Source organism: Phascolarctos cinereus, unplaced genomic scaffold (assembly GCF_003287225.1).
Source record: "Phascolarctos cinereus isolate Bilbo 61053 unplaced genomic scaffold, phaCin_HiC Scaffold_2;HRSCAF=192, whole genome shotgun sequence".
Lineage (NCBI taxonomy): Eukaryota > Metazoa > Chordata > Mammalia > Diprotodontia > Phascolarctidae > Phascolarctos > Phascolarctos cinereus.
Window position 1 is genome coordinate 77,249,416 of NW_027555625.1, and position 24,860 is coordinate 77,274,275.

The following is a 24,860-nucleotide window of genomic DNA, read 5'->3' on the forward strand; positions in this document are numbered from 1 at the left end:
AGTGTGGGGAAAGGGCTTTATAAGCAACTTCCACCAGCCTAGCTACATGCCCTCTGATCCTCAAGATTAGTCATGCAGAGTTTACTAAATCATCCCAAGGTCTGAAAGGAGGTGAGAAAGCCAGGACAAAGAGCTGTTTGCACGAGAGTGAGGACCAAGGCGAGAGGGAAACGGGGCAGGGCCAAGGAGAGACCGAGAAGGGTCAGTGGGGTGGGATATTCCAATTAGCTCCTCCCACTCTCCAACGCTGTACTGAGACCTGGGCCCACAAGTTCTTAGAGACAGGGTATCTTGTCTGTGAAGGTGAGGGACGGGAACAGTTGGGAGCAGAGGAGCCAGTGAGGAGAATGAGTCATCAAGTCGTTGACTATCTAAAATCCCTGAGCAAGCGCTGGCGCCCTCTGCGCATGCTCGGCCTCCAGTTTGCCTGTGCGCATGCTCTCCAGGCCGTTGGGCCCTCGGGGAGGAAAGAGCCTGACGTGGAGGGCGTTTTGGGGAAGGGCATCTTTGTGCGCTTGTGTGTCAGACTGTGTTCAGAGGGAGGCGGCGGGTGGCTGCAGCCCACATGGAGCGGCAATGGTGAGACCCGAGCTGGGAGGGCGAGTCTCAGGGGTCCGCCAAGGGGGCTGCCACTCCCTTCCGGTCAGGGTCGTGTGGGAGCCGGGCGGTAGCGCCCGGATGACGGCAGGCCCGCGGGCCGTGACGCACTACGGGTACCGAGGAGGACGGGGGTACGAGCCCTCTCTCCCCGATCCGCGCCCCCGCCCCGCCCCCTCCAACGTGGTCCGCCTGCCCCGAGACCTGTAGCGGGGGTAGAGCCGCGGGCCTGGACGCAGATTCTGCGGCACATTAAAGGCCCCTGGTAGGGCAGCACTTAAGAACCCGGGCCCGTGAACTTTTTGCTTCTGGTTTTTTATACATTTTGAAAACTTCAGTTGGTTTCCTTTGTAACCCTACGTATTTTATAATAATAGCCAGCATTTATATAGCGCCTAAAGGTTTACAAAGTGATTTACATGTGTTATCTCACTTAGTTCTCACAACACCCCTGAGAGAGGTGCTGTTATGTTTTTTAATTTGGGGAAACTGAGGCTGAATAATGATAATAGCATTTATGTTGCGCCTGTTGTGTGCCAGGCACTGTACTAAACGCTGTGCAATTATCTCATTTGATCCTAACAACAGCTCCAGGAGGTGGGTGCTCATTTTACAAATGAGGAAACAGGCTGAATAACGATAATAATAAAAATAATATATTGTGCCTACTGTGTGGCTAGCACTGAGCTAAGCACTTTACAAGTATCGCATTTGATCCTCACAACAACCCTTTGAAGGAGATGCTATTATTACCCCATTTCACAGATGAAGAAACAGAAGCAGAAAGTGGTTTGCTTAGTGTCACAGGGGTTGTGTCTGAGCCTGGATTTAAACACAGGTCTTCATGATTCTAAACAGTGCTGAGAAGGGATTCACAAGCTTCACCGGACCCCATTAGACAAGGGATCCATGACTCACACAAACAGGTTAAAATCCTCTGCTGTTGGAGATATGCTACTTTGTATGCCCTTTAGAGAAAGTACAAAGGTCCCTTCCAGCTCTGCCACTCTGGTTCTAAAGTCCTGCCCAGTTCTTATAAGACTGTTTCCAGCCTTGTCATTTTCTTGAATCATTTTCTTAGTGGCAGGTCAGACACTATGGGGAGACACTAAAAAAAAACCTTAGCTAAAAGAATTTATGGTCAATAAAAGGATATGAAAGACACATATCAGAGGTGAGGACAACTACCAAGACAACAAATGCAGATGCAAATTGAAACTATGGCTGAGGGGGAATGACTGAAAGTAAGTATAGTTATCCAGGGAGAATGTTCCTGCTATTTGTCTAGGCCACTCTATGTCTGTAACTCAATTAAAAAAAAAAAAGGTAGATAAGGATCCCTGTGAGCCTCATATTGACTTAGAAAACCACATGTTAATATTATCTATGTTCTGTATTTTATTTATTTTGTCAAATTACTTTTTTTTGGGGGGGGGGCTAGGCAATGGGGTTAAATGACTTGCCCAGGGCCATACAGCTAGTGAGTGTCAAGTGTCTGAGGCCAGATTTGAACTCAGGTCTTCCTGAATCCGGGGTGGGTGCTGTATCTACTGAGCCATGTAGCTGCCCCCTTTTTTGTTTGTTTCGTTTCTGTCCCAATTACATTAATCAGTCAATTAATCAGATTAATGATTCTATGCATTAGGGACTGTTGAAGGCCCTGTGTTCAACTCTTTTGCTCAGGGTATCTCCTATAGCTAATTTTGTTTGTAAAGGTAGATTTTAACACCTGTCAGCTACTGAATTTCTAAAAAACTGTTCCTCACCAAGAATTAGAATCTTATAACTAAAGTGCCGTTAGAACATTAAAAAAACCACACTGGGATATTTTCTCTGATCATTCAATTTTGAATTAGAAAGGACCTTAAAAATAAAGGATATGAGACCTAGAAAGGACCTTAGAACATAAAAGAGTAGATTTGGTAGGAACCTCTAAATTCTAATTTAGAATATTGGCTGAAAGAAACTAGCCTCAGACATGGGGCATCTAATCCAATCACATTTTATCTTGTTCACAAGTATATTATGAGAGACCTTTCAATGCTGTATTGTTAATCCAGGTATACCATATCTTTAGCATTCCTCTGAATGGGACTAGTAACCCTGCCCCAAAGTAAATAAATAAGCAAACAAATAAATGGAGGTTAGTCTTGTATGACCTGTTTTTGAACCCATACTACTTTCATTTCTGTGTACTTTCAAGGAAGCTTCAAACATGTCAGAGTTAGAAAAGAGCTAGATTAAATATTTTACATCCTTAGATTTTACAGATAAAGAAGCTGAGACCCAGAGAGGGAAAATGATTTTCCCCCAAACTAGAACTTTTTAAGAGGAGTCTTGTGCTAAAATTCATGAATTTGCTTTTATCTTAGCAAAAATTTGACCAAGGATACTGCTAAGGTCCGATTAAGAAAGCATGATGTTGGAACCAAGTTTTCCCAGTGGTTATCAACGAAATACTCTATCCTAATACCTTTGTTGGTTAAAGAAGAAAAAATTTATCTGCTCTTCACAGTCCGATCAAAGAAGGTAGGTGAAGCACTTTCCCAGTTAGAGTGATCTGAAGAAAACTCTAACAATAATAACTAATATTAAGTTTATAAAGCACTTTCTTCATAACCTTGTGAGGTAGGTAGTGCAAGTATTATACCCATTTTAGAGAGAAGGAAACTCAGAGTTATGACAAGACCACAGGGCTCAGAGTTTCTCCTACTACATTGTGCCGTTGCTGCTGCTGCTGCTTTAATTAACACAGTAAATTGTCCTTGTATATTTTGAGTGCCATAACAGTTCAGTTCACTGTGTGCCTTGGCCCCTTATTGACCTTCTGTGGAGCTACATTTAGTGCTAAGTTATTATAGTATTTTTGATGTATTCTTCACGCAGAGCAAGGTGTCAACAATTAGATTTGCAGTGTTGAGACCTTGGGGAAGCTAGGTGACTTGTACAGGGTTGTGTTACTCAATAATGGGGCTTGAATTAGCACTTAGGTTACCCTTCTCAAAGTTCAGTGCATGCACTTAGGTTACCCTTCTCAAAGTTCAGTGCATGTAGGATGTAGGAAGAAATCATTGAAACCAGCTCTTTTATTTTATAGAAGAAGAAACAGAATAAGTGAATTTACTCAAGGTAACACAGCTAATAAATAAAACAACCAGGGTTCCACCTAGGTCTTCTAATTCTGGACCTAGTGCTTTTTATACTACACACTACCCTACACTACCTCTTTATGCAATGATTGAAAACAGTACAGTCTAGGTTAAAACACTCATTTGTTCTATATCCATTTAATGAATTAAGAAAGACCCTTAAGTAGCTGTATACCTAATATGTGCCCAAAAATACAAATATCTAAATAGGCAAGAACTTAATGTATTTCTAACTTTATTTTCATTATAATTGTACAGTGCTTATGGCAAAACTGTATACTTGATACCACGTAGAGTACATTCACGAACTGGAATGAATTCAGATTGGTATGACCACCTTGATGAGGGGACTAGAGACCAGGATGTACGAGAATTGATTGAAGGAACTGGAGGTGTTTATCCTGGAAAGAGAAGATTTAAACAGGTAGCTGCTTTATAAAAATGAAATTAGATTAGTTTTCCTGGGCCCCAGTGGATAGAAATACAATTGCTGGATGGAACTCACAGAGTTGGGCCCAAAATAAAGAACTTTTTAATAATTATAATTATCAAAAAATATGCAATATGCTACCCCAAGGCAGGGTGAGTTACTGGAAATCTACAAGTGGAAGCTGAATGATTAGATTTAGGGCTAAAAGGAACTAAAGACATTAACTGATCCAAACTTTTAATTTTATAGATAAAGGAATTGAGGCCCAGGGACCTCAGATGTTATGGAGATGAGGTTTGTAATGAGAGTAGGGCTTCCACTTGATGAATCAATTAATCAATAAACATTTATTAAGTATCTACTCTGTGCCAGGCATTGTGCTGATGCTGAAGATATGAATGCAAAAATGAATCCATATTTGCCCACAAGTCACTTGCACTCTATTGGGGGTAACACTAAATGCTTACTGAAAAGGTGATTCTAGATAGTAACTAAGCTCCCTTTCAGTTCTAATATTGTTGGAATAATTAGAAAAAATCGGTTTTTATCCAAGTTATAAACAGTTTTAGCAGATCTTAATAATAGATTTTTTCTAGATTAAGAATAATTTGAAGTAGTTGGGATCTATTAATTAAAACAGGGAAGATAATTAGAAATCTTTTAATTCCAAAAAGAAAGAGAATAAAGTCTGCAGACTATAGGCCAATGAGCTTGACTTTGATTCCTAAAATGTATTCTAAAATGTATTATTCTAAATTCTAAAATGTATTACTAAAAGGATAGTTTCCAACTATCTTCAAAAGAAATAAATGATCGCTAAGAGCCAGTGTAGCTTCAAGAACACATCATATCAGGCTAACACCATTTGCTTTTAAAAATTTTGTCCCTAGACTAGTAAATCTGCTATAGATATAATTTTTTAGATGTTAGCAAAACATTAATGAAATCTTATATGCTATTCTTATAAACAAGATTATAAACAAGATAGCCAGTGTCACTGGATTTTATAGTATGTGAAGGGAAATAAAGTGTAATAACACTAGAAGGGTAGGAAAGGGTCAAGTTATGAAAGGCTTTTAAAAAGCCAAACAGAAGATTTTATATTTGATCCTAGAAGTAATAGGGAACATCTAGAACAGGGGTGGGGAACCTGTGGCCTTGAGGCCACAGGTGGCCCACTAGGTTTGGCCCTTTAACTGAATCCAAACTTTGCAGAACAAATCCCCTTAGTAAAAGGGATTTGTTCTGTAAAACTTGGACTCAGTCAAAAGGCTGCACCCAAGGACCTAGAGGGAGTTGCGGGGAGGGTGTGTGTGACATGGTAAAACCTGCATTTTAGGAAGATCACTTTAATAATTAAGTAGAGGATAGATTGTAGCAGGCAGAGACTTTGAGACAGAAATACCAAAGAGAAGTCTATTGCAGTAATTTGGGTTAAGGTGATGAGGACCTACATTACCGTAGTGGTAGTATCAAGGGAGAGATGATGTAAAGGTAGAATTGAAAGGAATTGACTACAGGTTAGCTGTAGGGGATGAGAGAGTGAGGGATCAAGGATGATATCTAGGTTGTGAAACCAAATGACTGGGAGATGGCGGTGCTGGTAATAAGTTTAGAAGAGGAGAGGGTTTTGGGGAAAAGATAGTATGGTTAGCTTTGGACAGGTGATCACTCTTCCATGAAGTTTTACCTATTTTAATCCACCCTGATTCTCTGAAGACCTGTAGCATTTAATCAGATTGGTCATCCTTCTTGCATCTGCTTAGGTCTTTCCTCCCATCTGTAAGTCTCACCATGAGGTGAGGGGCCACATTTTATACATTTGCTTCCTGTATGTAATAGGCAATTAAATACTTCACTTTCAAGGCAGAGCCAACGTGGTGGAGTAAAGGCAGGGACTCGCCTGAGCTCTCCCCCAAACCCCTCCAAATACCTTTAAATAATGACTAAACAAAATCTAGAGTGGGAGAACCCACAAAAAGATGGAGTGAAACAATTTTCTAGCCTGAGACTAGGCTAGAGTCTTCTAAGTTGGCAGGAAAGGTCTCTTGTACCAGGGTGAGAGAGAAGGGCAGACCATGCCAGAGCAAACCTGGCCTTGGAAAACCAGGAGTAGGCTTTGGGGGCAGCTGAATCAGTGGCAGCAGTGGAAGTGTCTAGACCTCTCATCCCACAGACTGTAAGGGGTCAGAAGGAGATTCATAGGGGTCCCTTTGCTGGCACCAGGGGCAGAATTCTGTTTCAATGCCTTTACTTGGATCTGGGTCACAGTCCTGGATATTAGTCCTAGTGGGAAGAGGAGCACTAGCCCAGCAGAACTTGTGGCTGCAGGGAACAGGGACTGTGTTGAAAATAGTGCCGGTGGTCGCCCACAAACCACAGAGTAGTAAACACATCTCTCCCTAGATCATACCACCTTAGAAGAGCCAAAAACTTACAGGTCCCCAGAATTATCCCTGAAACAGCTACACAAAAAAGCTGAAGGGTTTGGGATGGTGCCCCTTCCACTTGAGAAGCAGAGCCCACTTTAGTGTAGAATTAAAAGTCAAGAAATAGGCTGGAAAATGAGCAAACAACAGAAAAAAATTCTGACCATAGAAAGTTACTATGATGACAAGGAAGATCAAAACACACACTCAGAAGAAAACAACAAAGTCAGAATTCCTGCATCCAAAGCCTCTAAGAAAATATGAATTGGTCTCAGGCCATGGAAGAGCTCAAAAAGGATTTTAAAAATCAAATAAGAGAGGCAAAGGAAAAATTGGGAAGAGAAATGAGAGTAATGCAAGAAAATCATGAAAAAAGAGTCAACTGCTTGGTAAAGTAGGCACAAAAAAAGTACTGAAGAAAATAACACCTTAAAAAACAGAATATGCCAAATGGTAAAAGAGGTAAAATGAAGAGAAGAATGCCTTAAAACAGCATTGATCAAATGGAAAAAGATTTACAAAAATTTGCTGAACAGAAAAATTCCTTAAAAAACAGAATAGAATTGGATCCCAAAAAGAAAACTCCCACTAATACCATAGACAAATTCCAGAGTTCCCAACTCAAGGAGAAAATATTGCAAGCAGCCAGAAAGAAACAATTCAAGTGTTGTAGAAACACAATCAGGATAACACAAGATTTAGCAGCTTCTATATTAAGGGATTGCAGAGCTTGGAATATGATATTCTGGAGGTCAAAGAGCTAGGATTGAAATTAAGAATCACATACTCAGCAAAACTGATTGTAATCAATGAGGGGGAAAATTTGACATCCAGTGATGTCGAGGAATTTAATGCATTCTTGAGAAGCCAGAGCTAAATAGAAAAATTGACTTTCAAATGCAAGACTCAAGAGAAGCATGAAAGGGTAAACAGGAAAGAAAAATCATAAGGGACTTATTAAAGTTGAATTGTTTACATTCCTACATGGAAAGATGATATTTATAACTCATGAGACCTTTCTCATTATTAGTGTAGTTGGAGGGAATATATATATATATATATATATATATATATATATATATATATATATATTTATGTATGTATATGGACACACACACATATATGTATACACATATATAGATAGAGGGCATAGGGTGAATTGAATATGAAGGGATGATATCTAAAAAATAAGGGGTGAGAGAGGAATGTACTGGGAGGAGAAAAGGAGAGGTAGAATGGGGTAGATTATCTCACATAAAAGAGGGAAGAAAAAGCTTCTACCATGGAGGGAAAGAGGGTGAAGGTGAGAGGGAATGAGTGAACCTTACTCTCGTTGGATTTGACTTAAGGAGGAAATAACATACACACTCAATTGGGTATGGAAATCTATTTTACCCTAAGGAAATTAGGGGAGAAGGGGCGGGGGGGTGGTAGAAGGGAGGGTAGATTGGAGGAGGGGGTAATCAGAAGCAAAAACTTTTGAGGAGGGACAGGGTAGAATAAATGGAAGACAGGATAGGATGGAGGGAAATATAGTTAGTCTTTCACAACATGACTTATGGAAGTGTTTTGCATGACACATGTATAACCTATATCAAATTGCTTGCCTTCTCAATGAGAATGGGTGAAGAGGGAGAAAGGGAGAGAACTTGGAACTCAAAGTTTTAAAAACAAATATTAGAATTGTTTTTACACGCAACTGGGAAATGAGATACACAGGCAATGGGTTATAGAAATCTTACCCTACAGGAAAATAGAAGGGGAATGGGATGGGGGGTGGTGATAGAAAGGAGGGCAGATTGGGGGAAGGGGGTAATCAGAATGGACACCATTATAGGATGGGGGGAGAGGAAGAGATAGGGAGGAAATTTGGAACTCAGAATCTTGTGGAAGTGAATGTTGAAAACTAAAAATAAATTAATTAAAAAAAAGGAAAAGAAAATTAGAATTGGCCAAATGGAAAAGCAGGTACAAAAGCTCACTGAAGAAAATAATTCCTTAAAAGTTAGAATTCAGTAAGTGGAAGCTAATGACTTTATGAGACATCAAGAAACAATCAAAGAAAATAAAAAGAATGAAAAAATAGAAGAAAATGTGAAATATCTCATTGGAAAAACAACCAACTGGAAAATAGATCCCAGAGAGATAATTTGAGAAATATTGGACTACCTGAAAGTCATGCTTAAAAACAAAGCCTAGATATCATTTTTCAAGAAATTATCAAGGAAAACTACCCTGATATTCTAGAACCAGAGAGTAAAATAGAAATTGAAAGAATCTAACAATCACCACCTGAAAGAGATCCCAAGATAAAAACTCCCAGGAATATTATAGGCAAATTCCCAGCCTCTCACATCAAGGAGAAAATACTATAAGCAGCCAGAAAGAAACAATTCAAATATTGTGGAGCCACAGTTAGGATAGCACAAGATTTAGCAACTAATACATTAAAGAAATGGAGGGCTTGGAATATGATATTCCAGAAGGCAAAAGAGCTAGGATTACAACCAAGAATCACCTGCCCTGAAGAACTGAGTATAATCCTTCAGGGGAAAAAAATGGAAATTCAGTGAAATAGAGGACTTTCATCAGTAAGCTTTTGGACTTCCTTTTCCATTTGGCCTATTTTGCTTTTTAAGGCATTCTTCTCCTCATTGGCTTTTAGGACCTCTTTTGCCATTTGTGTTAGGCTATTTTTTAAGATGTTATTTTCTTCAGTATTTTTTGGGTCTCCTTTAGCAAGCTGTTGACTTGTTTTTCATGATTTTCTTGCATCACTCTCATTTCTCTTCCCAGTTTTTCCTCTACTTCTCTTACTTGCTTCTCAAAATCCTTTTTGAGCTCTTCCTTGTCCTGGGACCAATTCATATTTTTCTTAGAGGCTTTGGATGTGGGAGCTTTGACTTTGTTGTCTTCTTCTGGTTGTATGTTTTGATCTTTGTCACCAAAGAAAGATTCTATGGTCTGACTTTTTTTTGGTGAGGTTTGCTCATGATCCCAGCCAATTACTTGAGTTATAAGGCTCTTTGTTAAGGTTCCAATGTGGAGAATGTACTGTCCCAAGCTTTGGGGCCTTGTGCAGCTGTTTTCAGAGATACTTCTAAGGACCTGTAAATTTTTAGTTCTTCCAAGGTGGTATGATAAGGGGCAAGGTATTTACTCCTCTCCTGACCTGTGGCCTGGTCTGTGAATGACCACAAGCTCTCTTTTCTGCCTTGGAACTGTGAGGAGGATTCCTTCTTTACCACCACCATAAGCTCCACCACGCCAGCACTCCTTCTAGCCCCAGGACTGCCACCCAGAACTGTGACCCAGATCCAAGTACGGGCAAAGCAAGAGAATCCTGCACCAGCAGAGAGATCTCTGCAGTCCCTTTCTGATCAGCCACTCAATTCCCCCTCAGTTTATAGGTCGGAACTCATGAGGCAGCTGCCGCCCCGGGGCCAAGCACGGGGACTGGGACTGGGACTGAGCTTCTCTCTCACCATACTCACAGACTTTTCCTACTGACCTTCTAAGTTGTCTTTGGTGTTTGTGGTTTGAGAAGTCTGGATTCAGGCCTCTGAGGGCTGCTCCTAGGTTCACTGAGGCCTGTTTTGCCTACACACCCATGCCAAACTGTGTTCTTCTCCCTGCCTGGCTCAATATACCTTTCAGATCAAGTTGTCTTGGGCTAGAAATTTGTTTTACTCTGTCTTTTTGTGGGTTCTGCTACTTTAGAATTTGTTTAGAGGTAGAAATTTTTACAGGTATTTGGAGGGTTTTGGGGGAGAGCTTAAGCAAGTCACTGCTTTTACTCTGCCATCTTGGTTCCACCCCCTTAAATTTGAATCAAAATGGAGGACTTTCAAGCGTTTCTGGTGAAAAGACCAGAGCTGAATAGAAAATTTGACTTTTAAGTACAAGATGCAAAAGAAGCATTAAAAAGTAATCAGGAAAGAACAATCTTAAGGAATTTGATAAGATTAAACTTGTTTATATTCCTCATAGGAAATGATATTTACGACTCCTAAAAACTTTCTCATTATTAGGGCAGTTAGAAGGAGTATACAGAGACAGAAAGTAGAGGTATGAGTTGAATGTGATGGTATGATTATCTAAAAAAAATAAAAAATTAAGGGATGAAAAAGAAGAATGCACTGGGAGAAGGGGAAAGGGAGAGGTAGAATGGTTTAAGTTATCTGACATAAAAGAGGCCTGAAAGAGATTTTACAGTGGAGGGGAAAATGGGGGAAGCAGGGAGGGGAGCACATGAACCTTACTTTTATTGGAATTGGCTCAAAGAGAGAATAATATACACACTCAGTTGGGTGTAGAAATCTATCTTACCATACAGGAAAGTGGGAAGGGAAGAGGATGAGAGGGAGGAAGTGCTGATAGAAAGGAGGGCATTTTGGGGGAGGTAAAAATCAGAAGCAAAACACTTTTCTTTTTTTCTTTTTTTTTTAGGCAATTGGGGTTAAGTGACTTGCCCAGGGTCACACAGCTAGTAAATGTCAGGTGTTTGGTCTGAGGCCAGATTTGAACTCAGGTCCTCCTGACTTCAGGGCTGGTGTTCTATGCACTGCACCAACTAACTGCCCCCAGAAGCAAAACACTTTTGAGAATGGACATGGTAAAAGGAGAGAGAGAAAGTAGGATAAATGGGGAAAATAGAGTGGAAGAAAATACTTAGTTGGTAATCATTATTGTGGAAAAAAATTTTTTTTACATTGAGTTTCTCTGATAAAGACTTCATTTCTCAAACATATAGAAAACTGAGTCAAATTTATAGATGTAAGAGCCATTCCTTAATAGATAAATGGTGAAAGGATGTGAACAGGTAGCTTTCAGACAAAGTAATGAAAGCTATATATAGTCATATGAAAAAAAATGCTCTAAATCACTGTTGATGAGAAATGCAAATTAAAACAACTCTGAGCTACTACCTCACACCTGTCAGAATGGTTAATATTACAGAAAAGGAAAATTACAAACGTTGGAGGAGATGTGGGAAAATTAAGACACTGATATACTAATTTAACCATTCTAGAGAGCAATTTGGAACTATGCCCAAAGGATTATAAAAGCATGCATACTCTTTGACTTAGTAGTACTCACTGCAAGCTCTGTATCCCAAAGAGATAAAAAACAAAAAGGAAAAGGACCTATGTGTACAAAAAGTTATATATGGTTGTGAAGGAATACTATTGTGCTTCAAAGAAATGATGAATAGGGTGCCCTCAGAAAAATCTGGAAAGACTTACGTGAACGAATGCAAAGTAAAATGAACAGAACCAGGAGAACATTGTACACAGTAACAGCAATGTCATGATGATCTGCTATGAGTAACTTAGCTATTCTCAGCAATACAATGATCCAAGATAATTCTGTACAACTTATGATGAAAAGTGCTGTCCGTCTCCAGAAAAAGAACTGGTAAAGTTTGAATGCAGATCAAAGATACTTTTTCTTTATTTTTCTTGTTTGTTTGTTTTTTTACTGTGTTTTCTTTCACAGAATGACTTACGTGGAACTGTGTTTTTGCATGACTACACATGTATAACCTGTGTCAAATTGCTTGCCTTCTCAATTAGGTGGGGGAGAATTTGGAACTCAATATTTGAAGAAAAAAAAAGATATTTACATTGCTTTTACATGTAATTGAGAAAAATATTAAATTAGATTAAAAAAACTTGACTTTCCAAACAACAATAATGAGAATAGCTTCCATTTCTATCTAATTTTAAGGTTTGCACAATACATTCTTTTTATCATCTCATTTGATCTTCACAATCCCTCTGTGAAGGAAGTTATGCAAGTATTATTTTGTTTTTATGTAAAATAAATAATGGTTGACCAGAGCAGTGAAGTGCGTGGTCACGTAAGTAGGTTGTAAGAGACCCAAGTTTTAAAACTTGTTTGATGAATTTTGTTTTTTACCTCACAATTACTTTCCAGCAACCACTTCCTTCTCATAAAACCCATTCAGCAAAGAAAAAGTTAAACCAGCTTACAGAGCAGCCACATCTCACCGTATATGAAACATTCCCCATTTGCAGTCCACCATCTTGATACTGAGAGGAGAGAAATCAGAACCAAGATTTAAATCCAGATCTTCTAAGTCTAGCACTCCCCCAGTGAACCATGCTGCCTTTCATAGATTACAGATGTAGAAGTGGAAGGGACCTTAGAGGAAACCTTACAAATGAGGAAAACTAGGCCCAAAGAAATTGTGATTTGTCTAAATTCATGTAAGTAGTAAGTAGCTGAGTTAGCATTTGAACTCAGGTCCTCTTCCTCCATTTCCAGTAGTCTTTTCATTCACCACCCTGATAATACCTTACATTGCAGGTTTAGATACATCTAGTCACAAGATATGCCTTTATTCAGCATTTCAATTATAATCTTATATTATAGCTAATTAGAAAATGAGAACATCAAAGCTAGATGGAAGACATTCTAAGTCCTAACTTAATCAGCATTCATACTAGACTATCCTGTGAGACTTCTATCATTGTTCATACAGTTCCTAGAGCAGTAACCTTCCCTGTTACAACCATTGCTCCACTGTCTTAGGCTGATGATCCTAGAGCCATAGAATGTGAAAGCTGGAGAGGACCTTAGGGATCAACTAGTGCAAACAACTCATTTTGCAGAGAGGGGAAGAGAATCAGTAGAAGCCAGGTCTCTTGACTCTCCATCCAATGTCTTTTCTTCTCTGCCTCTTCCTGTCTGCCAGAAAAGGTGGCCCAGAGCTAGAGCAGTTGCCACATCATTTAGACTATGTTTTTGAACTATTATAATAGACTCCTTACTGGCCTTTCTGCCTCCAGCCTCTTTCTATAGTCCCATCCTTCACAAATCTGCAAAGATAATTTTACTAATTTTGCATAGGCTGTCAAACTTACTGTATCATTTGGTTTTGTGACATTAAAAACTCCCCACAACTTATTACAAGGGAAAGCTCACTGGGCTAGTGGAGATGGGGTATGCAGAAATAAATGTGGTATAAAAAGAAAACATGTAAAAGCTTTAAAAAGAATAATCTTTGTAATACACGGATCTAATGACATCACTTTGCTGCCCAAATACCTTCAGTAGCTTTCTACTTTCTATTTAATCAAGTCCTGGCTCTCTACAAATAGGGGCCTAACTCATCTTAGAGCTTGATTTAATGCACTCCTTCATATTTTCTCCATTTCTGTCAAACTGGACAAATCACCACCTGTCCCTTTTTTGTGTGGGCTTATTACATGCATTACATTTTGAAGTTATGCTGTGGTATGGTGGCTGTAGTAGTGGCCTTGTAATCAGGAGACCTGAGTCTATGTTCTGACTCTGCCACTTATTAGTCTTTTGACCTTGGACAAGACACTTGCCCTCTCAATACAGTTTCTTCTCTGTTAAATGGGTATAATCATACCGCAGTCCTTAACTCAGATCTTTTTAGGAAAGTTTTGTAAAAGTGGAAACTATTATAGAAATGTAACTTTTTAAAAAAATTTCTTCAACAGAGCCTTGCAAATGGTAGAACTTTCATAAATACTTGCTACCTGAAAATTTCCATTTCTTAGTATCTAATTACTCATGACTTTTATTGTCCTTTTTCAAAGGATTATGATAGGGATTACCATTTTTGCATTGTCATAGTAATGTTTTCTTAACTTAGTGATATATTTTAAAAGTATATTTTTTTAACTTTCCTTAAGTTAGTAGAAGCAGAGTGGGTACAGTACTGGGCTTGAAGTCAGGAAATAAATGATTAAATTTTCTTAATCTGACATTCAGGGATGCATTGTGGATTTGGAGTACAGCCCTAGAGTTGTGTCAGAGGATTTATGTTCAAATCGCAGCTTGCCATTACATATGTGACCTTGTCATTTTGAGATTACAGATTTAGAACTCAGGAAGACCTGGCTTCAAATTCCACCTCTGACATATTACAGCTGTGTGCATCAGGCACATAGATTGTTCAGCATTCCTATATTTCTTGAACACTTCGCAAGACCAATATTTTTATTAGTGCCAGTGCTGTCTCCACCAAATTTAGCCATCTTAGCAGCCAGTCTTCATAAATATTGTCTAAAACTATTCAAGAGTTTCATGGCCAGCTCTCTGGTGTTGAAACTTTCCACTTCCATTGAGCTACCTGGTCTACTAATGACTGATACACAGTTTGTCAGTGAGGATTTGAAGCATAAAAGACAAAATTTCCTATTTTCTGCCGTATTAATAACTATGTAACTAAATATAATCTAGTAATTTTCACTTAATATTTAGTTACGTACCTCACCAGGGGAAGTGTGCTTCCCAGGGGGAAAGAGTGAGCCAGGAGACAGAGATGAAATAGCGACGGCTCTCCGGGAAGCTGAGGAGGAAGTTGGACTTCAGCCACACCAAGTAGAAGTCATCTGTCGTCTTGTGCCATACATAAACAAGGTATGGGCTAGAATTTTGTGTTTTTCCAACTTTATCTTGTGATGTCCCCTCTCTAAAAATGATGGCGTCCGAAATGAGGGAGGTGATAGTCCTACTTGTCTCTACCTTGGCTAGACTACATCTAGAATATTGGTTAAGTTCTGAACATAATGTTTTAAGAAGGATATTGACAAACTGGAGTGCATCCAGAGGAGGATGACCAGAATGGTGAGGGAGCTAGAGACCCTGTATTCATATGAGGATAGGTTAAAGGACCTGGTTATGCTTGGTCTAGAGAAAGAAGACTTAGAGGGTACACTTTCATTGCATTTAAGGTACTTAAAGGGTAATAGCCCTTGGTCCTCCTTAAATATTCCTAGGGCAAAGCTGAAATGCTAACTTCTCAGTTGTAAACTGTGTAGTGCTGTCCACTGCCCCAGTGCTGAACTGATTGATACTAGTTTTCACAACCACTGACCATGGTTCTGATGTTTCTCTTAACAAAGCAGTATCACCATCCGCAAAGGATTCACCCAAGGGGAAGGAATCCATATTCTTGTAAAGGCTGAACCTTTCTAAGACAGTCTAGGACTTCATCTCTCATATGACACCATGCCTAACATTCTCTTCCTTTGTTGTTATAAACTTTAATATATCAAAGTCCCTTTCTTCCAAATTTTTCTGTTACCTTTCATCATTTGTCATTTCTCCATTTCATTGATCATAATTAAATCCAGAGTAATAGCCTTACTTGTTGCTTTTTGCATGCTTCTGCTTCCTTTGTTCCTGGTAAAATTGTTACATTTCTTTGGGGGAAAAAAATATGGACGGGAACCAATAGTTTTGTCCTCAGTTGTGTCCTGATCACAAGATATACTCATATTTTAAGGTGACATGAAGCTAGAAGGGAGGAATGACAGAATTAAGATTTAGAATCATAACAAGCTGGTACACTGGGCTGGTACCAACAGGGTGAAATTCGGTAGCAGTAAATGTAAGGTCCTGTACATATTAATACTTTAAATGATTCTGGATTTTACTGATGTGGTTATTCCTTCAGCCAGTACAAATCACAACTACTCCATAGATAGCATTCATGAGTGGTATCCACTGAGAAAGATTAATCTTTTGATAGCCAACTCTCTCCACACTTAGCTAAGTTGGTTCTTGAAAAATAGACACAGAGTCAGCCACCAGACACAATTTCTACCTTAGCAGTACCTGCCAGAACTTTCATTCCACTGGCAGAATCTTCAGGAGCCTGAGGGTCATCTCCAGGCTTTGAAGTAGGTATCCTGATTCCTAATCCATACCTCTGTCCTTATACAGAAGGGGTGGGAGAAAAGACAAAGACAGACTGTGTCAGAATTTTGGGGTGATGGCCAGGGAACAAAACAACTCTAAGCAATTTGTTTTGAAAAATTGCTGCCTGTGAGGTTTTGGTTTTACAGCCACCCATACTCTGGGCACTCAGCCTTGGCTTCATGATCTTGGCTAAAAGGAAATATTTGTATTATTTAGTGTATCCAAATAGATTCATGTTCTGTCTGAAATTGGAAGCCAGCCAATGTCCTGGTAGGAGAGAACAATTAGCAGACTCAAAACTTATGGAGTACTTTATTCATTTGTTATGTTTTTCTTGAGGATTAGATCATTCTTCTGATTTTTTATTTCATTTGTTTTATTTTAGCATTAAAATTGAACCTTAGAAGTCATCTGGTTTAGCTATCTACTCTCATTGTTAGTATAATAGTGTAAGTTCTTATTACCTTTCACTTGTACAATATTGTAATCACCTCCTCTAAGTCATCTTTCTGTCTCTAGTCTCTCTCTCTCTCCAATCTATCCTTCACATGCTACCCAAGCAGTCTTCCTTATATTCAGGACTAATAAAGTCATTATTGTTCTAACCAAAACCTTTCTGTTGCTGTCCATTGCCTACAAAATAAATCCATATTACCTTACCTAGCATTCAATGCCTTTCACAATTAAGGTGTAGCCTACATCTCCAACTTGACCTCAGTATACTACACAGACATGTTATGTTTGTCCCGTCCAAATCACATTATTCACCAACCTAAACATTCCCACTTCTGGGCCCCTATTTATTCTATTTTCTGTTTCTAGAATGGGTTCTCTTCCTAGTCATCTCTGCCTATCAAAATCCTATCCATCTTTCAAGGCCCAGTTCAAACACTACTTTATCTATGAAGCCTTCTATAGTTTATGGGTCAAATTGATTTCCCCTTCAACTGATCTCCTCTTAATCATGTACTCTAATCTAGTTTGCATTGTAGTTATCTGTATATGTCTGTCTCTACTACCAGATTATGAGCTCTATGAGGCTTACTGTTCCCCAAGCCTAGTACAAGACCCTACCTTCTCTTTCTGCCTTTACTGCTCAGAAGGGTAGATTTGGTTCAATATTAGATATATTCTGTAAATGGTTCTCTGCTTGGTATTGGATGACAGAAAGCTAATTAAGACTTGGTCTCTGACCTACAATTTAGCAAGGGAGGTATTCATATAGAACTGTAATACAGAACAAATATCATATTGCATAAAAAGAGTTAAAAACTACTCTGAAAGCCAAAAGGAATAGGAGAAAATTTCTAGCTTGAAGTTGGCCTAGGGAAGTCTTTAGGGGAGAGGAGGTAGCTAGTTTGTACCCTTAAGCAAAAGTAGAATGACAGCAGATGAAGGGAGAGGGAGGAAAATAGAAGTGAGGGAGAGACAGACAGAAAGACAAGTAGAAGATGAGTAGAAACAGACAGAAAGAGAGAGAATGAGAGAAAGAACATTTTCCAAGTGCTTACTGTATGCCAAGAACTGTGCTAAGTGCTTAATATAGAAGAAAAAAGCGTGCTTTTTGAAGTAAAAAGTAAGTAAAAAAGGCCTGCTTTCAGGTTGCTTCTATTCTACTAGGGCAATACAACCTATATAGGGGAGTGGTGGCAGGAAGAGGTGAAAGGATGACACATGATACGTAGAGAACAGAATAAGCAAATGCACAGAGACAAGAAAGCTCACATTATATAAGGAAACTTACAAATCATTCAAGTTTAGTTAGCTGCAACAGAGAGTACTTGTATATGGAGAGGAATAATATGAAGTAATGCTAAAAAAAAGTTATATTGGAAGATTTTTATTTGAACAGGACCTTAGAGTTTTTTAGTCTCACCCCTTCCTTCTACAGATGAGGAAACTAAAACTGAGAAAGGGGGAAGAGACTTCCTGTTACCAGCTCTGTGACTGTGGACTTGTCCCTTAACCTTCTTCAGCTTCAGTTTCCTCATACGTAAAATGAAGAGGTTTGTTTAGATGACCTCTGAATCTCCTGGTTCTAAATCTGTAATCTCAAAATGCCAAGGTCACATAGGTAATGGCAGAGCCAGGATTTGAACATAAATCCTCTGACACCAGCTCTAGGGCTATACTCCAAATTCACACTGCATCCTTGAATGCTAAAGTGAGAAATTTAAATATTTATTTTTGATAGTAGAGAGCAAGGTCTTGACATAGATCTGTGCATTAAGATGATTACTCGGGTAGTATATGCAAAGTGTACTAAATGGTGAGATATTGAAAGCAGGAAGACTAATTCATAGGCTACTGAAATAATATAGATAAGAGGTAATGAGGGCCTATAGTAGAGTGGTTGTCAGGGGAGAGGAAAAGAGTATGATGGAAAAAAACAGAAAGGGAATAACTGAAGTTTCCCTAACAAACATCACTTTACCATTCTGTGATTAATTTTCTCTGTCTCTAAAATGGAGTTGGATGAGGTGACTTCAGTAGTCCATTCCAGCACTGTGTGTGTGGTAAACTTGAAATGAGAATGAAATTAAAGACTTGGACATGCATCTTCACAATTACACTTGAATTCCTTTTTTGGAAAATTTTTATGGATATCTTTTGTTTTTACATCATTTCCAAATATATCCCTTACTCCTCGTGCACCCAGAGACTCAGCAGTTCATTAAAACTAACCAACTTCTCAAACAAATCTAACAAAATATGCTTAACTTACACAATGTCATATGCCAGCCTCTAATTAGAGTGCAACTTCTAAAGCAAGTGATTAGTTTTGGGAACCAAAATATGAATAAACACAACTAGGTTTCATTTAAAATTTATTTAATACAAACTATGTTCAATATCACATGTAGTTGGCTCTAAGGGAAATACAAAGGCAAAAATTAGATAACAGTCCCTGCCATTAAGGAACTCATAGTCTAGCAATTAAATAAGACAAAACTACACACGACTATAATACAAGTTACAATAGTGAATAAGAGAGATCCAAATGTCATGGAATAAGAGATTAAAGAAGAAAAAAGTTCATCTGGAGCTGAGGTTTTGAGAGGCTAGGAGAAGGTACTCAGAAAAGGCTTCATGGATTAGGTGCCATCAGAACAGGCCAAGGTGAAGTTTGAAGGAGACCCTTTTAGTCAGAGGAAATATCAGGATATGGGAAAGGGCAGGATGAGAAGAGGGGATGGTGAGCTGTCCAGTTTTTCTGGAACATATGGAAGGGTAGGCATATGAGATAAAGCTTTAAGGATGGGTAGAATTTCAACAGGGAGTTCAATTTTAGATATACTGAATTCTAGTTATTCCAAGATATTCAGGTATAGGTACTGAAATAAAGGACTGGAGCTCAGAGGATAGATTGGATGTGAAGGTATAGATCTAGGAGTCATCTACATATAGGTGATAGTTGAAGCCATGGCATCATCAAGAGAGAAGATAAAAGACAAAAAAAGCCTAAGATTGAACATTAAGGAACATCCAAGTTTAAGGGTCAAGAATACAACAAAAGAATACAACAAAAAGTCAACAAAAAGTTGAAAGGAGAACCATGAAAGAGTAGTTCTACAAAAGCCAAGGGAAAAATTCAAGGAAATGAGCTGTCTGCAGTGTGAAAGAAATGAGAACAGGAAAAAAAAAACCCTGATTGGATTTAGTGATAAGGAGGTATTGGAGAAGCTTGGAGAAAGTTATATCACTGGAGTAGTCAAACTAGAAGACAAGTTACAAAGGGTTGAATAGTGATTTTATGAGGAGAAAGGACAATAATTGAATGAGGTTCCAAGATCAAAAAAAAAAAGATTTTTCTTAGGACAAAAAAAGACCTGAGCATATTTGTACAGAGAGGGGAAAGAGTCTATAACGGGGGGGGGGGGGGGGGGAGGATGGAGAGTACAAGCAGTTAATAAACACCTGCTAAGTGCCAGGCATTGTATGAAGTACTTGACAAATATTATTTCATTTGATCTTCAAAACACCTTGAGGTGGGTGCTAGGAAACTGAGGCAGACAGATGTAAAGTGACTTGCCTGGGATCTCACAGCTAGTAAGTGTCAGAGGATGGATTTGAACTCAGTTCTTCCTAACTCCAGGCCCATTGCCTCATCCATTGCACCACCTAACCGCCTCCATAGTTATGGTAGAGAAGAAGAGATTGAAGATTCATGAAGAAGACATCATGATTGATGGAGAAAGGTCTTGGAGGAATGGAAGGGGATGATGGGATCAATCGTACAAATGGAGGAGAGAGTTTAGCAAGAAAAATGGACACTTCCTTTAATATGGGTGAAGACATTGAAAGATTTGGGAGTGTGGAAGAGCAGAGGTGGGAAAGCTCATGTTTGGATGGTCTTTTCATATCAGATCATATGCTGAGAAAAAGGGAGCTGGAGGTAGAGTTGGGTACCTGAAGAGAAAAAAAGTTTGGAACAGGCATTGTGAAGAGTGTAATAGAGTTAATCAAAAATGAAAGACAGGCTTGCTGTTCATCACTTGACATTAGATAGCATGAATATGTAGTAGACTCAGCACAGTTTTATGATTTCCTTCAGCACATTTGACAGTGGTATATTATCGGGTTTGATAGAAGTTGGAAAGTTCTATTGATTATTTTGTCCTAATTTTTCTTTCGCTGTGCTCCACTTTCAGAATGGTGCCATGATAACCCCAGTTGTGGGATTTATAGACAGTTCATTCCAGGCCCAGCCTAATCCACATGAAGTGAGCGAGGTGTTCCTGGTGCCCCTGGAGTTTTTCCTGAGTCCACGCACACACTATTCTTTTTACTCAACTATTTTTGGTCACCGTGTTCTCTTTCATTACTTTGGCTACATGGATCGCCAAAATCAATCAACCTATCAAATCTGGGGATTGACAGCACGGTTTGCACTGTTGACTGCACTCATTGTTTTGCAAAAGCAACCTTCCTTTGATGTTGAATATGACCTCAATGATCTCATGTCATCCTCTGAGCAATACTTTGTAAAGATACACAGAACCGTCAAGAGCAACTTATGATCTAGATATGGAAACATCCAGGTACTTGTTCATGTACCAGACTGATTCTCAAACAAAGGATCCTCCTCCTGGCATGAGATTTGTTGTTTGGGTTAAATTGAAAGCCTAGGTTGAGAGCTTAATGGATTATGTTGTTTTTCATCTTTGTATCCCCAGTGCCAAGCTCAGTGCCTTGCAAATGGAGGCTTAATAAATGTTTATTGAACTGAAAAATGTATTTTCTTGACAGGTTGTCTATAGCACTGAACTAATTTGATTATGCTTTAATCAATATCAATTTTCTGACAGATGTTCCATTTAATATATTTGTAAAGTATATAAGTAAATATAGAAGAAGACGACATAAAATGTATAATTCCAGTCTTGTGATGCTTATCAGTTTTATTATAGCCTATTGAGATTTTGGACAATTAGAAATAGAATCTCAGAGCTAGTAAGAATCTGAGAGATCATCTAGTTCCTGCTCAAGCATGAATACCTTCTACTGTGTCTCCAAAAAGCATCCGGTTATCCAGCCCCCAATTAAATACCTCTTTTGATGGGAAACTCACTACCTTACAAAGCAATGTACTCTACTTTTGTACAATTCTAGTTTTTGTAAAATTTATCCTTTTGGAGAGGTAGAGATAAGTGATTTCATCTGTGTGGGGAATTCCAGCTGTTGAAGTCCCGCCACCAGTGGATCTGCAGCCTCTCTATAACTTATAATTGCTTAGGACACTGGAAGTTTAAAGTGACTTGCCCATAATCATATAGCCATTATGGTGAGAACCTAGGTCTTCCCAACTCCAAGGTCAGCATTCTGTTTACCATGGCATGTTGCTTCTCTTTTTCATATGCTGAGCTGAACTCTGTCTTCCTGTAGCTATCTCTCTTGGTCCTAGTTTTACCTTTTAGAGTCAAGAAGAACAAGCACATTCCATCTTGTTCATGACAGCACCTGATATGTGTGAAGATAACCTTCATGTCCACCTGAAGTATTTTAATGTCCAGATGAATAATCGCCAGTTTTTTCAACCTATCCTCATATGGCACGGTCTCTACTCTCCTCGCCATCTTGTCTTCTGGGCACTATACTGATTAGGTAGTTGAATGTCCAATATGTCATTGTCCTCAGAGGTTATAAAAACAAATAGAACCTTTCCCATTTTGGGATCCAGATTCCAAAATATCAATTTTACTTTTAGCTCTCAGTTGTAATTTTGTAAACATTCTCCTGGAAGGATTGTATACTAAAACAAAGTTAAAACTTTTTACCAATTATATCATCAGTTATAGAAGCATTTTGATCATGTTGAATTGATAATCTATATATGATTGACCCCTTTGATTATACCAATATTCTTCAAAGTAGCTAATCATTGTGTCAGACTTTGACAAATTCTTATAGACAGAGATCAGAGGCAGAATGTTTCTACAGTTATGTGTAGTCTTGGTAATTCTTGTGATTATACAATTTAGTCCATGGCCATTTTTTTACAAGGATCTCCAAAGTACACAAAGTACAGGAACCATCTTCATTATAGGGTACTTTACAGTTCATTGGGTTAAAAGTTAAAAGGAACTTAATTAGTTAGATAACATGGCCAAGCTGAAATAGGTAGTTGTTAGCAAAGCCAGGATTCAAATCCAGGTCTTTTACCTCCAACCCCATAGCTGTGGCATGGCAAAGCGCCTCAATTTGGGACTAAAGATGTAACATGTGAACATGTAAATCAAAGATAACACCATCCAGTATCAAATATTATCACCAAGAGATCCCCCAAAAGGAGAGTGTAACTCCACAACAAATGCAAGCAGAGATTCAAAGGAAAATAGGAGCTTTCCACAGACTGCATAAATACCTTGAACAAAATAAAGCAAGAGATAAAAAATGAAATAAGAGCTCTAAGGGAAAGCATTAGAAGAAGAAAATCAGTTTAGAAAAGTAAATGGTAAAGTTTTCCTAAAGTAATGGACTTCCTGAAGACTAAAATAGACCAGAAATCAATGACTTCATGATACTTCAAGAAATAATTAGAACAAAATTAAGATTTAAAAATATGTAAGAATTCACCTTGAAAACAGATCAAGGAGAATTAAATAATCATCATACCTCTTGAAAATCATGATTTTTAAAAACCTGCATATTATATTTTAAGAAATCATAAAAGAAAACTTCCCATATCTATTAGAACCAGAAGACAAAGTGAAGATAAAAAGCATCCACTGATTGCTTCCTGAAAAACTCCAAAAGTAGGAGTCCTAGGATTGTGATAGCCAACATTCAGAGTTCCTACATCAATGAAAAAAAATACTTCAAGCATCTAGTGAGGTGGTGGGGAGGGGAGGGGGGGGGAGAGGGAAGAGGAGAAAGCATATTAAGTACCAAAGAATTGCAATCAGGATCACATAAGACTTAGCAACTTCTACTAAAAATGAGAGGTGTTGCTACATAGTATTCCAAAAGGCAAAATATATACACTTACAACCAAGAATAACTTACCCAGAAAAGCTGAGTATAAATCCTATGGACTGAGGATGGAACTTTAATGGGATAGAGCAGGGGTGGGGAACCTGCAGCCTCAAGGCCACATGTGGCCCTCTAGGTCCTCAAGTGTGGCCCTTTGACTGACTCTAAATATCACAAAACAAATCCCCTTAATAAAAAGATTTGTTCTGTAAAGCTTGGACTCAGTCAAAAGGCCACATCCAAGAACCTAGAGGGCCGCATGTGGCCTCAAGGCCACAGGTTTCCCACCCCTGGGATAGAGGATTCTCAGGCATTTATGATGAACAGACCAGAACTAAGTAGGAACTCAGAAATGCAAACACAAGATTTAAGAGAAACCTAGGAGGATCCATTTATTTGAAGAATTGGAAGGGACTGTATAATGATGTAGTGCTAACATTCTGTTAGAGGGAAAAGAAACCAGTGTCTCTTCAAAACCCTTTAATGTCTTCAAAGGGTATTGAGGGAGTTAAATGAAAACACAGGACCCAGTGGGGTGGATTGATTCTCTTCTGAGGGCTTTAAGAGGAGAAAGAAGAGTAAAAGAAATATACTAGTGTGGAAAGGAAAAGGAAGGGGGTGGAACTTGCTCTTTCTCATTGTGATCAATGAAAAGAATGTTCAGATATAGAGGAAGAGATAGGGGGCACAGGCGCCAGATGAACCTCACTTACTGAAATGGACAAATGAGGGCTGAACACACATATTAACAGTTTGGTGGAGAAAGACATCAAAATCAATAGGGAAACGAATGAGAATGGGGGACAGGGTTGAGGAAAGATAATACTGAGGAGGGAATAAAAACAAGGCAAAAAGCAAACAGACAAACAAAAAGACCTTGATTTTGAAGAGAAGGACTAAAAGGGGGAAAAATGAGAATCTGTGGGGATGCCCATTAATTGGAGGTGGCCAAACAAATACTGGTACATGAATATAATTGAATATGATTGTATTGTAAGAAATGACAAGACTCAATTGCAAAGAACCCTATTGAATATGAATTGATGCAGAGTGAAGTAAGCAATACTCAGAAAATAT

The 24,860-nt window shown here is 38.7% G+C and overlaps 1 protein-coding gene across 2 annotated transcripts; it reads left to right on the plus strand.

Moving 5' to 3' along the window:
* Nucleotides 1-426: 426 nt before the first annotated feature.
* Nucleotides 427-21,544, plus strand: NUDT7 (nudix hydrolase 7). Of its 2 annotated transcripts, XM_020964935.2 has the most exons (4): nucleotides 473-579; nucleotides 2,970-3,126; nucleotides 14,868-15,026; nucleotides 20,963-21,544. In XM_020964935.2, exons 1-4 carry the CDS (start codon nucleotides 566-568, stop codon nucleotides 21,329-21,331), a joined length of 699 nt encoding a protein of 232 aa, XP_020820594.1. In that variant the 5' UTR covers nucleotides 473-565; the 3' UTR covers nucleotides 21,332-21,544. The 2 variants fall into 2 exon arrangements, with proteins under 2 accessions (XP_020820595.1, XP_020820594.1); XM_020964936.2 differs by lacking the exon at nucleotides 2,970-3,126 and having other exon boundaries at nucleotides 427-579.
* The last annotated feature ends 3,316 nt before the right edge of the window (nucleotides 21,545-24,860 follow it).

What these genes read in the sequence shown, in the direction of transcription:
- NUDT7 (XM_020964935.2), top strand. An exon ending in TCACAGTCCGATCAAAGAAG is followed by an intron (nt 3,127 to 14,867) that starts GTAGGTGAAGCA and finishes CTTAATATTTAG; the next exon opens with TTACGTACCTCACCAGGGGA. An exon ending in TTGTGCCATACATAAACAAG is followed by an intron (nt 15,027 to 20,962) that starts GTATGGGCTAGA and finishes CTCCACTTTCAG; the next exon opens with AATGGTGCCATGATAACCCC.